The following is a 16,678-nucleotide window of genomic DNA, read 5'->3' on the forward strand; positions in this document are numbered from 1 at the left end:
CCTCTAGCACAAATCTTATGGGTTTCCCACAACCTTCCTAACGAGGAGGAAAAAGCAGAGCAAAAAATGATCAGTCCTTCATGTGTTGCTGCATCAATGGCACCCGACTCTTTTTGTAAGGCTTTCTCTCCATCAATTCTTCACCCTCCTACTTTCAAAAATAATCTCATCTATTCAACATTCTCTGTCTCTTCAATCCTTCACTACTCAATCCTGCACATACAGGCCATACGATTCATAGGAGAGGCTCCTATTCAGCCATCTTCTCAACCCCTCCTCCACAAACCGTACGAATCTTGCTTGATCTCCAACTCTCAATACCGGTTTCCTCTATAAAATGGATCAACTCTCAACATTACAGCAGTAAGTTCCACAATCTGAAGGAAGGCTGCTTCATCGAAGTAACTTGCAGAGACCAATGATTCTTGCCTACAGTTGTACCTCTCGACTCCGTCGGTCGACGACAAATACAAAGACTGCTCCAACTACCAGATCGCCGTTTATTTCGTGTTTTTATGATAATCAGATGGTAAATAAGGTTTGTGAGAATCTGATGTGGAACTTGAATAAAAAAAAATATATCAAACGTGATAAAAGCATGAAAATTTTCCATGTTAACTTAGCCGGGAGATTAGATGAAAGAAAATGTGTTCGGAAACTTTTTGTTTTTTTGTTATCCGCCGTTTGGTATTTGAGAAAACTGAAACAAGGTGTAATGAACTTTCTTATTTATAGGATATTTCTATGATTTAGATGGAAATGGATATGAAATTGGAATGGATATTAATGGATTTGTAGAATGAAAGAATAGAATGGATAAACTGAATACTGAAATTGATAAAAGGTTGACTAATTCAAGCTTAGTCGGGCTCCAAGAATGGGTGATTCGAGCTCAACCCAAAGGCTCCAAGAACTACAATTCTAAGAAAACACTTCAACACTTTCGATAACCTTTCTTTCCCATACATTGGGCTTTTTATACTCTCAACCTACATCTGCTAACTAACTAACAAAAGCTCAACTATTTAACTAACAAAAGTCTAAAGTCTTATTATTACAATTATATCCCTTACATTACCCACCCATTCAAAGCACCTTGCCCACAAGATGGGGTAAAAAGGAAAATTACTGTCGTGACTTCAGCAATTTGTCACCTTCACTTACGGTAACTCCATGAAAGAAAGAAAAATTGAAGTGCACAATTACACTTCCAAAATACAAAACGGTGTGTTTTGCTTAGCTGTATCCCAACTTCATGCCAGGTATCTACTTTTACTTCTGCTTCCGTCTACTCGAGCACGTCTCCACATTGCCCAATATTTGTGACACAAACACTGCTCAAGGCTAGCCGATTCAAATCTGCTGTGCACCGACTCCTCCCGCAAATATCACGCCCTGCCCAATGTCCCTCTTGCTTCCTGGAACTTTTCTTTGCTCAAGGTAAGACTCATTCAAACCAACTCTCCTCTTGCCACTGTCTCCTACCCACTAGCAAAGTAATGACTTTTCAAATGGAAGGGGGTCGAGTGGGGGCAAATGCCCCCTCCCCCCCCCCCCCCCCAAAAATTTGCCTTAAGCCCATTAAAAGTTGCCCACCCTCAATTACTTATCAAGGGCAAATATATTTTTGGACAACTGGATTTTAAACTAGACGCCTTCATGCTGACGTCTAATCTGTATTTAGTTTTTTTCTCGTTGTTTCAAGAATTTGGGTTAGATGAAGAACATGAATGGAAAAAAAAAAAAAAAAAAAGGAAGACGATGGTCCAAACGCTCGTTTAAGATAACACTAAAACGCTCCGTTTAAATAAAGATGGGACCAAAGTGCTTTAAGAAATCAAACCAAAATGCTGTGTGCCGAAAGCTGTTGCCAAAACGCTTGCATCACTCACCAGCATATGTCGGTTAAAGAGGTCAATATTAAACGGGAAGCTGAAACTAGACGTTTGATGGTGTTTGGGAATTGAATTTTCTTAAGTTCGAATTTAATTTTAATTTATTGTGCAAATTTTAAGGTTTGATTTTGTGAGATAAAATTTAAAAAAATTTAAAAAAGTTAAATAAAATATGATTTGTTTTTTAAAAAAGTAGAGAAGAATCCTGAATCAATCCTGTTACTTTTGTCAACATCAAAACTAAAAAGGACACCACGATTTTCTGCTTGAAAATCAATCTAACGACATTAGACACCGAGACCATAATAGTTTTTTTTTCTGTTTTTTTTTTTTTTTTTCCTAAGAAGACAATAAAGAGAAGGGAAGAGAGAAAAATAGCTTACATAAATGGTAGGCATGAAACAACAAATGGAAGCTTAGGAAAATAAAAAAAGTTTTGACGATTTTTTTTTTTTTTTTGAACGAATTGACCCATTTCATATTTTGGGAAAACACATATTTGTTATTTTGGGGGAAAGGTATGGTTGGGAATGTTATATTGAAGCTTTTATTCATCGAATTAGCATATGATTTATTTTGGGGTTGCGATTTTTGTTAAATAGGAGCATAAGGTTTTAAAAATAGGAGAAAATAAGGGGAAACAAATGTAGCATGTTTTATCATGAAGCTTTGTTCTATTTGATTGTATACTTACATTTCCTCTTGGATTAACAATTAACTATATTTATACAAGCTCTAATTTGCTTCAATAAGAACTTTTCGGTTTTTTTCTTTTCTTTTAAGTTGGAATTTTTTGAGTTGGATTGAAAAATGTTGGGGCGGGTAGAAATATTTTGAGTTGTGAACAAAATTACACCCAAGCATAAAAAAGTAGTAAAAAAAATACTCTACGACCAAAATCATATTTAAACAATTGAATGAAACCTATGGTCTTTAAGTCTTTGGCATGTTCTCTACTATGTTTTTTAGATTATGATATTCCTGGCATTTACATTTTTCCACATTTATATCATATGCGTATTTTTCGATTAAACCTACAAAAGAAAATGTGAAACAGATACAACTAATTAATTTGATAGCACGGTGGGTACTTTCTACGACCACAACCAGCGAAGTGAAAGGTATGATGCTTTTCTATCTTTCAATGGCCGTTTTTGGTTCATTTATTTACAACTACATTAATGTGAACATTGTAATTAGGTTTCTTGATTTATACCATAACATGTTTCGGAATATTGTTGTACATTCTTTTTACCCGTATTCATAGATGTCAATTTTCACCACACCACGAAAGTCTCACCGAAAGCGCACAGAATGTACCCCATCCCCTACACAAGTACCTCGTCAATCCAATCAAGCAAACTGGACCGCCGATCATGAGTTGATATCGGTTTACATTCTTACGGATCTCATTAGAGAAGGTGTTCGACCACCTTTCAAAAACCATTACAAGACCATCACCAAGGATTTGAATAACCGTATTAAAGATGGCATGCAGTACATTAAAGATCAAGTGTCAAGGAAGGTTGACCACCTAAAAACAGCGTACAAGGATTTCATTGAACTACTTAGCAGCAACATAGCTACCGGGGTCAGTTGGGATGATGTTACAAATACGGTCTCGCTACATGAACGTCAATGGCAACAACTGAAATTGGTAACCCTCGCAACATTCTCTTCGTACTAACTATGTAGTTTATGAACTTACTCATTCACATCCACGTTTATAATGTTTTGCAGCACTATGACCCACATATGTTTTGCAGATTTCAAAACGGCGCACTCACAAACTACTTAAACTTGTGCCTCATCTTTATGGGCACAACTGCAACGGGTCAGTACTGCCATGCTAGCACACAAGACCTTCCAAACTCTGACAATGAAGAACATTGTGTTGACTTGAATCTCCCCCCAACAATCATAGATCTCACATAGCCACTGTGTCCGCCCGCACAGAACCACAAAAAGAAATCAAAGAGGCAAGCTTCCTTGGCAGCCCAATCGGAGCGGTCCAGCAAGTTCTCATCCAAAAGGGATGCAGTTTTTGATGAAATATCAAACAAATTCTACGACATGAGGCAGATCTTCGATCGTTTGAAGACCAACGTGACCTTAGGTTCAATGGGGGATGCGGGTTCCATTCACCACCCTATCGGCTCGGACCTTGTGAACGCTGCAATGGACGTAATAAATGTCCTAGCTACTAAGCTCTCATTGCCTATGGATCCGCATATCGAAGCATGTAAAGCAGTGGTCGACCCAAATTTGGTGAAGATAGTATTGGGGATCATGCGCTAATCAAAATATGCGTAGTGGAATACCGATCTTAGAAAAAATTTCTTCAAGATAAACAAAGCTAGATTAATTAAACTAGCATGTTCAGGGTACTTACAATTGAAATCGACCTCTCCTAGGCTATTAGGGCCAGTTGACTTTGGTTGATTTGCTCCTTGCATGTTGAATATTGAAGAGAGAATTCTTCGTGTTCTTGACTCAACCTCCAAATCTTCTCTTTAACGTTGAATATGACTTTAGTGTGGACTCACAACTTGAAGCAGTGAATTGGTAAATAATACTTAACTATGACCTTCTATTTATAGACTTGGATTTACACTTATGATAGGGTTAGGAGATAAGAAAGAGTTGTAGCATAGATAGGATTGGAGTCATAGAAGAACTACAGTTACAATCTCTACTATCTAGGTAGCATAGATAGGATTTGAGTCATAGGTCCCTTCCTTCCCAGTAGGGTGCAAGACCAAGTGGGAGTGAAACACTCCCCTTGGTCATGCACCGCACGTCCATCCTATGCATCTAGGATTAGGATTTTAATCCTAACTCAATTGCTACTAATTTTATCCCTTAAGCCCTATGCTCCTTAATCTTTTCTTAAGCCTTTTGGAATTAATTCCAATAGCCCATAACTCTTAAATACTTAAGCCTATAGGAAATGAATTCCTTAAGCTGATAGCTATTTAATTGCTGAAGCCCATAAGAAATTACTTCTTAAGCCCAATCATCTCTAAGTAATGAGCCACTTAGGAATCATATTCCTTTTGCCATATTTTATCAAAGAGATATGATACATTGATACCTCAAGACATAACTTCTGACCACCTTTGCCCGCGTGGCAACTTTTACTTTTACTTTTACTTTTCTTTTTTCTTTTTTTTGGAAAAGAACATCTAAAGCTAGCTAAAGGACCATCTTGCCACATGAACAAGGTAGTCAAGAGTTGTGTCTTGGAGTAACAAAAGATCATATCTTTTTATCAAAAAAAACAATTCAAAATAAATAAATACGTAACCGAAGATCATAGCATATGGTGAATTTACATCAACTCAAAGAGGGACCTAAAGAGAAAAATACAATTAGCTTTAAATAGATTTATGATAATATCACACGACCCTATTTAATCACAATTGATTCCACTAAACAAATGAGACTACGCTCTAAAATGTATTTTCAAATTATTGAATCAATCCCCGTGACATACTTATTTATTACATATTACCCCTCCACGGAATCATTTAGTAGTCAAACCAAAGTCAATACACCGTTACTTAGTTCACTACCTCTTTTCCTTAATACTACTGATTTAATTACATGATCTATCATTTTGTACCTTGTGAGTTTTTCATCTCACCTTACACAAAATAAAGTTTCAGTAAATACCACTAAAACACTCAAACCCGAGCTTTAGGATAATCAATCTAATTAAATCTACATCAAAGATTTCATATGATATACATGTAAGGTTCCTAGTTATATTGTATTTAACTAAGGTGTGAGTAATGAGATTACCACATAGAAGATCATAGTCATAGGTTCTCGTAATTTATAAAAGATTGTTCGTGGTCATAAATGAAACTGGGAAATTCATCTAAACTATAACATGTCAACCTTAACGATTTATCTTGATTAAAAGTAGCAGGAAGGGTTTCGAGTTTATATGTTGATGTAAGAGCAAGATAGTGCCATGCACCGAATAGATTACGTGAGTCATCATTCTTTCAACAATGTAATTAAGAATAATGTACGTACACTACGACTTATAACAGTTACTTTAAATCTTAAGAAGATTAGGAATTCAGATATAAAATGTAGGTCATTTTGATGTACTAGAATGAGATCAAATTGCTGGTCAACATTTCTGTGTATTGGGTGATTGCATGTAGCATTGAGGGAACACCTTCACTTCAAGAAGGAATCCAAATCTTTTGTCATGGAACAAAGCGATAAAGAATAATTCAAACATATATGTACATGTAAAGCAATAATATATATCCAATGTTCAATATTATACAATTTATAGAAAAACAACATTAATGTAATTGGAGTTTTTGACACCAGTCCCAACAGATAGTCCTCAAAATGATGGATGCGGTGCGACGCCATTGGCTCATGTCTTTCATTTACTCCGGTTCTGATTGAGATCATTGTGTTTATGTTGACTATTATACTATTTCTTTTATTTTTACCCCCATTAATTTGTAATATTCTAAGATTGATTGTATCGTTGTAAGGATATTTATTTTATGGAAAAATTACACTTTACCCCCCCCCCCCCCCCGGGAGTTTCATCCAAATTGCGATTTTGCCTCCAAAGTAAAAAAAGTTGCAATCAACCCCAAATTAGCCTGAAAAATTTGCAATGTAGCCATTCTGTTAGCTTATTCTATCTTCCCTAACAGAAAGTTCCACATGTGCACCACACGTGCACTTTTCAGACCAAACTTGACTGAAATGCCCTCAAAATTCCTCCCCTTGAACTTTCGCTCTATGCCGGAGTGCCACTCAATGGCAAAATGTACCCTCTGATTTATCCAGGCAAGTCCTGTGTATTCTTTGCCTAGTTGTGCCTTTACGAAAGAGGAAATAGTCAGAGAGTGGTCAAAGGCCTGGTTTTTGAGTCATGGAAGGGGTCCTGGGAAGAGACAGCTAGGAAGGGGTTTTTGCAATTGGGTGCAAGGACGGCTGAGATTGAGGTTTCAGAGATTACAAGGTTGAGACTTGAGATTCAAAGTTCAAGAAACTTGCATTGAAGAATAAAATACACCAAAGAAAAGCTACAAAACATTGCTGCAGAGAAAATCAACCAAACAAAGAAAGAGAATCTGATTACGAGCTAGTGTCGTTGACAACCGTGCGATGGACTCGGGGTTGGTGTTCCATATCACCAACGATAATTATGTGAACTTTCTCTGCGCAATTGGTTACGGGCCGAAGGTGATCCAAGTGGTTATGCGAAATTCGGCGAAACAGTCAGAGAGTGGTCAAAGGCCTGGTTTTTGAGTCATGGAAGGGGTCCTGGGAAGAGATAGCTAGGAAGGGGTTTTTGCAATTGGGTGCAAGGACGGCTAAGATTGAGGTTTCAAAGATTACAAGGTTGAGACTTGAGATTCAAAGTTCAAGAAACTTGCATTGAAGAAGAAAATACACCAAAGAAAAGCCACAAAACATTGCTGCAGAGAAAATCAACCAAACAAAGAAAGAGAATCTGATTACGAGCTAGTGTCATGGACAACCGTGCGATGGACCCGGGGTTGGTGTTCCACATCACCAACGATAATTATGTGAACTTTCTTTGCGCGGTTGGTTACGGGCCGAAAGTGATCCAAGTGGTTATGCAAAATTCGGCAAATTGCATGGCGAAGAAGCCGGCAATTTTAAGTTGGTGTTTTTTTTCCAAAAAGGCAAGGGGTGGAATTTTGAGGCATTTCCGTCAAGTTTGGCCCAAAAAGCGCACGTGTGGAACTTTCCGTCAGGGAAGACGGAATAAGCTGACAAAATGGCTACATTGCAAATTTTTGAAACTTTGTTGGGGTTGATTGCAACTTTTTTCACTTTGAAGGCAAATTACAATTTGGGTGAAACTTCAGGGGGTAAAGTGTAATTTTTCCTTATTTTATTATGTCTAATGGTTTAGTAGTAACACGTTTTACATTGGTTCGCTAAAAGTTTGCATACTAACGATATTTACTTTTTATGCTCCATTTTAAACATTGTGCTATTTTTTTTCGAAAATAGTTGTACTAATGACTCATTGACACCCTTTCCATAGTTCACTTATTAAAACACTTATGCAGATGCTATTATTCATTTAGGGTACTCAATATGGATGTCGCTGGAACGTCAAGTGTTAACTTTGTGCCTCACCAAGGTCGAAAATCAACAACCACACAGAATGCCATGTTGGTGACAGACCTAGACCTTTGTTTCACGTATGTTTGCACTGGTTGGGAGGGCAGCGTGCATGACTCACGTTTTTTTTTTTTACATAGTGTATTAACGATTTCGAGATGCGCTTCCCAACACTAGCCAAAGGTATTATTACAACAACAATCATGTGTTTTCTTTATGCAACGAAATATTCATATACGATTTCTAAATTTGTAGGTTATTTTTACTTGGTGGATTCAGGATATGGCTAGTACAAGCGGTTCCTAGCCCTGTATCTTAACGAACGATACCATTTAGATAACTTTCGTGGCAGTTGAGGTGAACCTATAACTGTTCAAGAGGTGTTTAATTATAGACACTTCTCACTGCGATCGTTTGTGGAACGAATATTCGGTATTATGAAGAATTGGTTCCCTACTATGAACAATATGCCCCCTTACCCGATCTCGTACCAACGCTTATTTGTCATTGCATGTTGCACCATTCACAACTTTATTCGTAGGGACTGTGGAGACACTGATCCATTATTTAAAGAGGCTCTAGAAGAGATGTACGGGGAATCTTTGGTTGATGTCTCACAATGGGTTGATATACTAGTTGTAACGTATGTATCATTTGGACAATGACCTAACCAATCACAAGAAAGCTCAATATTCATGTGGACATGCCGAAATACAATGAGCAATGACATGTGGCAGGTGCTTAATGGGATGTAAACCTTAAATTTGTTGTAACAGAGTGTTGGCAATCAAACTTTGTTCTTTATTTGTTGTTTCTTTTCCCGATGGATTACTTGGAATTTGCTCAAATGTCAATTGTTGTATAATTCATCGTATTTAAGAAATGACAGTTTTGATTCTATTGGTAGGACCCTTGCTTTCTACGTTTTCATCTTGAACTAGTTGCATATGGTTTTATTGTTAATGGTGGTAATTACAGTTTTTGTTAAAAAATTATTTTGATGTAATATAAAATTGAAGAAAGCTACATGTAGATACAGAGAATATGTGTTCTTTAAAATTATGAGTTGAATTGAGTATACTTGGAAAAAAAAAAAAAAAAAAAAAAAAAAAAAAAAAAAAAAAAAAAAAAAAAAAGTAAAAATGGAAAGAAAAAAGAAATCTAAAATTTTAAAACAAAAAACTCAACAAAAAAAAAGAGGAGAAAAAGGACTTAATAAATGCATTCTTGTATTATTTTTTTTATCTTATTATTTTGAAAATCAATCATTTAATTTATAAAACCTATGTAGGACTTGAGTCTTGTATAGATCATACAAATTAAATAATTAATTTTTAAAATGAGAAGATGGAGGGAAAAAAAAAATCAAAATATACTAAATAGTAAGTCTCGTGAAATCCACGTGTCTTTAAATGCTCGGCTACAAGGTCAAACAAAGGAGTAGATCACTCACTGGTACAAGGTGACAAAATGAGTGAAAGCTGAATGAGTTTTCTTTATACTGCACAGGACTCTCTTGCTACCCAAGGGTAGCAATAAAATAATAAATAAACAGAGAACTTTAACTTTTTAATTTTTTTTTTTTCCCGAAACTACAATTTAGTGTCCTTTTACTGTCGAAACAACACTACACTATTTGTGTCGTTTGTACAGTAAATGACTTTATTTTCAGCATATTACATGGCATTAAAAAATTTAAAAGTCATAAAAAACTGAAGAAATTATAACAATATTTTAACCAAATTTATACATCTCTAATTCGCCTCATAAAAAAAACCAACTAAATAATAGAAACAAAACGCTATAAAGGAATATTTAATGTCCAATAACACATAATATAAAGCATCGGCGCAAATTAGAGACAAAGTTGCATTACAAAATGGTTAATATTATACAAAATTCAGAAAATGCCTCGAAACCTATCTCTAAAAGGGCAGAATCCCTTGATAAATACCTCAAGGTGATATAACAAGAAGACACATCAGCATTACTGCAAGTCCAAAGCATATGCCACATAATGCAGTTAGAAGGAAATATAATAGCCTCTCATTTGCCTATTTTTTACGTAGTTTTCTTTCCAACCAGATATTCCTTGCCCTCAACTCCAGTAGGAGCTGAGGGCTACGATCATCTATCGAATTGTCAACCCATACAAAAAACTTGCAATGTGTTCCCAACCTAAATTTTGAGCTCCCAAAATACCGTCTTCCCAGGTTTGCTTATGTCCTCGAGGTTTGCATATAACACGTCAAACCACAAAAGCATGTTCGCGTCGCACCGTGGTTGTGAGCGGACAAGGATGATGACAATTTTGACATCTACAATGAACGAAGAGGGGCCACAAAAAACAAAAACAAATTCCAAAATCACATATGGTAAATTGGTACAAATAATATCAGTACAAATTGTATAGAGCAGCTAATATGTAGCCATCTTTCTTTCATAATGAAAGATCTAAACCAAATGTGTGTTGGCGCTAGTACCTATGAACTTATTCATATTATTTCTACTCATTTCCAAAACGTTCTAGGAAGTTAAAATTAGAACACGATTAATTACAATTAAGATTTTTTTTTTAAAAAAAAAAACATAAATTAGTGTATTTAAAAGAATTTTTCAATAAATGCACTTAGGATCATTCATTAACCTAAATATGTGTCGGAAAATATTTTGTGTTTTTGGTTGTTTGTTAATTTAAAGTGTGAATGAAATTAGAAAACAAAAACACAAACAAACATAATCTAAAGATATCTGATTTATTTATTTTTTTCTAGGCAATTAGCCAAATAATCTGATTTGATACGCTTCACATTTAGAAGCAATCACATTATTAGTTTTTGGAAGTAGGGGAATTTCTAATTTTTTTTTTTCAAACACAACCATTCCAAACTGATCCTAGCTATCATCTTTAAAAAAATAGAAGCAATTGATATGAAAATATGTTTAAATATACTCAATAGGCAGTTTGAATATTGCATGAGATCCTCATCCGATCAACAATCTATATCTATTAGTAAATTACTTACCAAAAAATGTTTACTAGTGAATCAAATAATAAGAATGAAAATATAAATCAAACTCCAAAGAACACTTAGAAGGAGGGTTGAATAGGTGTATGACAATATAATGCGAAATTAAAAATTTGTGGTACTTACATTTCCCTCCCATCAACTACCGGTCATTATCAATATATCACCACGAACTGACACATCAACCAAAAGAGAGCATTGAACTACTATTTACATACCGAAACCCTATTCCATCAATCAAATTCGTGAAAAAGACTCAAATACCTAAACTAAAATTTTTTTGGGGTGGCTGTGTGGCTACTCTAGGTTTTTTTTGGGGCGGCTGCATGGCCACCCCTTAGGCCGAGGTGGCTCGTGGCCACCCCAGAGAAAAACTGGGGTGGCCGCGCGGCCCCCCAGGTTGCGAGGTGGCCGTGAGCCACCCCAGAGGTGGCCGGACCCACCTCTGGGGGTGGCTCGCAGCCACCCCTCCGGCAGCACCCCTTCTCCTTTATTTTATTTTATTTAAGTTGAGGGCATTTAGGTCATTTTTGAAATTGAGTGAGGGTATTTAAGTATTTTCACGAGTTAGGCTAACAGAAATGGGCAAATCATGTAACTGTGGTGGTTGAATGCTTTTTTTTTTGTCGAGTTGGTAGTTCATGGGGCCATCGCGCATTTTTTGGTAGTTCATGGGGAGAAAAGGTAATTACCCCCTTAATTAATGTTAATAAGGTATTAGGTTTGGTTAAGGAAGAATTTTTTTATTATTATTTTGTCATAGTTGAACGTTCGGCGAGGGATGCCGAACATTCGATAAAATAGTACACCAAACGTTCGAAGATTACATCACGAATGTTTAATCTTATGACATATGTCACTGTTTAGGCAACATTTTGTCCAACCTTCTGTTTGGTTATTAAGAATATGAGAGAAAAAAACATTGCCATTTTACTAATAGACCGGCCGTTGAGCAACCCTTTTATTTATTTTGTTTTTTTTTTAATATTTTCTATATTTCCTTTGTTTTTAAAATTTATTTATTTTTATTTTTTAAATCTTCTCAAATTGTAAGCATTATGGGCAAACAATTGCAGTAGGTGTCAATCTCACCTCAAATACCTTCTATTCTTATACACTTTTCCTTTCATAATTCCTTTTCCTTTCATAGTTCCTTTTCGTTGTCTTTCTTTTTTCACAACTTCTCAAATTATATAAAAACATAAAAAAATTTAACAATTTTTCATAGGAGCCACAAGTCAAAAAGTTATTTTTCAAACTATTTTCAGAATGATAAATAAACAATTTTTAAAAAGATTTTTCAGCCGAAATTATTTTCTGACAAAGGGCCCTTTATGTTGAACTAAATTCGGAAAAAAAAAAAGAAAAAAATTTGGAAAAAGAAAAATGTTGGGTTCTGAACCATATCTCCCACGCTTTAAATTCAAGATCTTCTTCCCACATTTACCATTATCACTCTGTCCAAAGAAATCGACAAGAAAGGCGTCAACAGGCCCGGGTTCAGGGATGGACAGTCCACTTTCTTTAGTTGATGAACCTACACTTCTTTAACTAAAGGAATTAAAGGTGGCCCCCGTTTAATGCTTATGGGTTTTAAATAATTATTAGTTTAAATAACTAGCAATTTAAATAAATAATGTAATTTGAATAATGGCAATAAAGAAGATTTATGTTTTCTTGAGCCTTTTTGAAAAGACATAAGGAAAATATGAATCTTCTTTTCATCATTACTTTATTTGGACAAATAAATTTTACATGAATTCTTTTAAAATTATTAGCAATTCGAAACGGCGCGATTAATAGAGGATAAGGAGAAAGTAGGGCATGGAAAGAACGTTGAGGCAAAGCATGAGACAGCACATGGGGCATGAGAGGACTGCAAATTTGGACCACAACAACACAAAATAATGATGCCCACCTCACCTGAATGTACATGCTTGTTTGCAGCCGCAGCCGCTGCATTTCTGCTCTTTCTACCACCCCCCGACCACATTATGAACTTGTGTGCATGCCCCCTTTCAGTTTTGCCAGATCAGAGAACGATCTTTTGTCATTTCATTGGACATAAACAAAACAAGCCAAAGAGAAGGGCCATGGGACAGGGTTGGACCATCTGGGGCATCCAATGCGACAGACATCCACAGTTTTAAGGTACAATTCTGGTGGGTTTGGAGATCGAAATTGGTTTTTATAATAATATGTTGGGGCAATCTTGATCAAAGCTATAGCGTATTCACATTCTTTATCAAAGTAAAAGAAAGAAAGGAAAACAACCATGCACTTTCAGTAAAGTTGTAGTAGTAGTAGTCTATATGATGATCATCCACTGCTTTTACAGGATAAAGAAATCACGCCTCTTTTTCAATCTTCATGCCTAAAAAGCCCCAAAAGGGGAGTTCATGTGTTTAAAGCATAATCAAAAGGATTATATAAAAATACAAAGCAAAGTGGGTTTGGTTTAAGGATGAAAATCAGTGCTGGAAAAAGAAAAAGACAATTGAGTATTTCACGGGTCCCAAAGAAACATCCATGCAGGCATTGGGACTTTAGTTCTTCCCCAAAATCAGTAGTATTTCACATACCAACCCCAATTACAAATTAAATTTCTTTTCAAAAAAAACATATTCATAATTAATAAAGAAGCACAAATTAAATGTATTTAGGAAAAGATACACAAACCACTTTCAACAAATATATTTGGTTCCCTATCTATAATCAACAAACCCCATATATTCTTCAAGCTTTCTTTTTCCCTTTTTCAATCAGAGGAGGATTTGGTCTTCAAGCGGTAAAGGAGCTTCTTCTTCTTAGAGGTGGGGTTGTCAATGGTGAGCACCACCTTCCCAGGTTCACCAATTTTGAAACTATTGCAAACAACTGGTTCTGCCGATGAGGCAACCTTTCTAGCCTTCTGTATGATCACGGTGTAACTTTCTTCAGCACTCGGCACAAACTCTGCACCGTAGCTCACATCCCATCCCACAACTCGCACCTCCCATGTCAGATGGCACGACTGCATAATAATATTATTCATCAAAACATATTCTTAATTCTTATTTATTTTACCTAGGCTACAAAATATAAGTTCCCAGCTGGTCCCTAGTTAAAAATAGTACTAGCAGAGGAAAAGCAAATCATGCACACAACGGTGTATAATAATGTCACTGCAGACCGTTCAGAGAATCCAAAGAAAAGATTCAAAAAATATATATATATATATATATACCAAAAAAAACAAAGATGTAAATGATGGAATATAGTTTTCTATTCCTTAATTCTCAAACACAATCCTTGACCCCACTTTATGCAGGTTCGGAATTAAAATTATTAGTCTGGTTAAAATATAAATTAAATAATTAAATTTATTTATTTTTATTTGTTTAGATTTTTATGATAAATAATACACGGTATCCGAGTAAAAGTTATAAATTGTTTTTCTCATATTTTAATTAAATATTTTAAATTGTTAAACCTCACCTATTAACCTATAAGCTTTTGGATCTATAAAACTTGTATCAATGGCCCGACACGACCCAATAATCAAACAAAAATTGTTACTCCCAACCATTAAGGAAATAGAGAAATTCACCTCAGTAACAGGAAATTCCACCGTGTGCTTCGCTGCCGGCCGGACAGTAGTCTCAATAACAGCATCTGTTGTGCCAAATTCACCGTCTTTGCTCAGTCCTCCATATTTGACTGGTAACTGCTCGGCAGCTATGTACCTGCATTTCAAAAGCCAATTAACCAAACGGTAAATAAAAATATCACAGATGAATAAAAATAAGAGGAGATCGAGGGAGATGAAAGATTCGTTATATAAAATAGTAGTAACCTCAAAAGGGTCCCCGCAGACTTGGAAGGGCCGGCGAACACAAACTTGCTTTTGGTCCTCTGCGTCAGGAATGGGCTTATCATTCTACTCACCGCCAGGTACCACCAAGGGACATTGATAAACACCTGTTTGGCTACGAATTCAGGATAATTGTCTTGGAGCAATTGGAGGGCCTGTTTGGTTGCTTGTCTAAGCTCCCACTTACCAGGCCCCGGAGAATTCTTCAAATCATTCACCTGGACAATTGTGCAAATACCACCAGGGCTTAAATCCAATTTCCGGATACTCCTTTCCAGGAATTGAATTCTCCACCTCAAGAATTTCTGCCTCTTCTCTTCATCAGAAAATGTTTTCTGGTACAGCACCTTGTTCTGGAATTCCCCGTACACATTGTAGCAAACCGGGTGTCCTTCCTTGTCAAAGCCGTGCATGAACACCACCTTCTGTAAATCGCTACCCAGTTCTTCTTCTTCAAGCAACTCGTCGATTCCAAACTCCTTCCTCCAGCGCACCGTGTTCTTGATCATGGTGAATGCGTCCTTCACCTTGAAGTCTCTTGCGCGGAGAAACTTCAAGAGAATCACATCGCTCCTCTCATCGGCCAGGAGTGGTATTCCCCAGATGGATACCTCCTCCGGAGGCAGAGGAGCGGAAGAGTCGGCTTTGGCATCTTCTTCTTCCGCCTCCAGAGGTGAAGCAGAGGCAGCCTTCTGATCCTCCTCATGATCTGTTGCTGGAGGCGGAGGAGGCTGGTCTTGCAAGACTGAAGAAGAGACCGCCACAATGGTCTCCTCTATGGCTTCCACAGTCTTTGCGCCGTCATCATCCACAGCATTACAGGCCACCTTCTCTTCAATAACCGCCGTAACCACCACGGTTTCTGTTGTTGTTGTTGTTTGTTCTGCGGCTTCATCGTCTGCCTCCGCCTTCATTTCTACTGAAGCTTCGGATTCCGCCTTTGTGGGTTCTTCCGCCGCCACCGGAGGATCATCGTCAGCAATCACTTTGGATGGAATTTCTTCAGCGGCCGCTGGCTTTTGTTCTTCTTCTTTGGGCGGCGAAGCCTGCAGACTGGTGAACTCATGCTTGCTAAGCGCATCTTGGATAAGCAGTTTAAGCTCTTCAAGCGCTTTCTTCTCGGTGTCGGGAAGATCAGCAACTCTGGTGCTCTCTTCCTTGAATGAACCGGACTGAGGGATCTTCTCATCACTGTCAGCCCCGGATTTTGAAATCTCAGCCTCCACCACAGCAGGCTCTTCTTCTTCTTGAATGGGCTTGGGCTTTGTGGGCTCCTCCGTCGGTAGGCCTTTCTCTACTGCCGGAGTAGGTTTCTCAGGCTGTGGAACATCAGTGACCACCACCACTTCTTCTTGGGCTTGCTTTTGCACTTCCTCAGCCATGCCTGAATATGTTGTTCTTGTTATCAACAATGATTCTTCAGTTTCTACTCTAGTAGAAGACTTGAACTGAACTGCTAGAGGGAGAGAGAGAGAAGATGGTGGGTTGTGGGAAAATGGTCGTGGGATATGGGAGTTTTAAAGAGTGTAGGGGAGGAGCAGAGTGTCACTGTCTGTCAAAGGTTTCAAAATATTTGCCAGCTAATCACTACTCCATTACGTGGGACCCCATGACTAACCAATTTCCAATCTGTAAACACTTTCCTCTTTACCTTTGTAACGGCGTTGTGTGGAAATCAATCATACCCGCCCCGTATTTGCCGGCCTTTTCTTTTGAGAATTTTTCAATTTGATTGAGGAATGGCATTTCTGTTAATT

The 16,678-nt window shown here is 37.0% G+C and overlaps 1 protein-coding gene across 1 annotated transcript; it reads right to left on the minus strand.

The window, feature by feature from the left end:
- Positions 1-13,546: 13,546 nt before the first annotated feature.
- LOC133857204 (patellin-3-like) lies at positions 13,547-16,424 on the minus strand. The gene is made up of 3 exons (XM_062292381.1): positions 14,904-16,424; positions 14,658-14,793; positions 13,547-14,081 (listed from the first exon to the last, which is right to left on the minus strand). Exons 1-3 carry the CDS (start codon positions 16,301-16,303, stop codon positions 13,827-13,829), a joined length of 1,791 nt encoding a protein of 596 aa, XP_062148365.1. The 5' UTR covers positions 16,304-16,424; the 3' UTR covers positions 13,547-13,826.
- Positions 16,425-16,678: the final 254 nt, after the last annotated feature.

The sequence above is a fragment of the Alnus glutinosa genome, chromosome 14 (assembly GCF_958979055.1).
Source record: "Alnus glutinosa chromosome 14, dhAlnGlut1.1, whole genome shotgun sequence".
Classification (NCBI taxonomy): domain Eukaryota; kingdom Viridiplantae; phylum Streptophyta; class Magnoliopsida; order Fagales; family Betulaceae; genus Alnus; species Alnus glutinosa.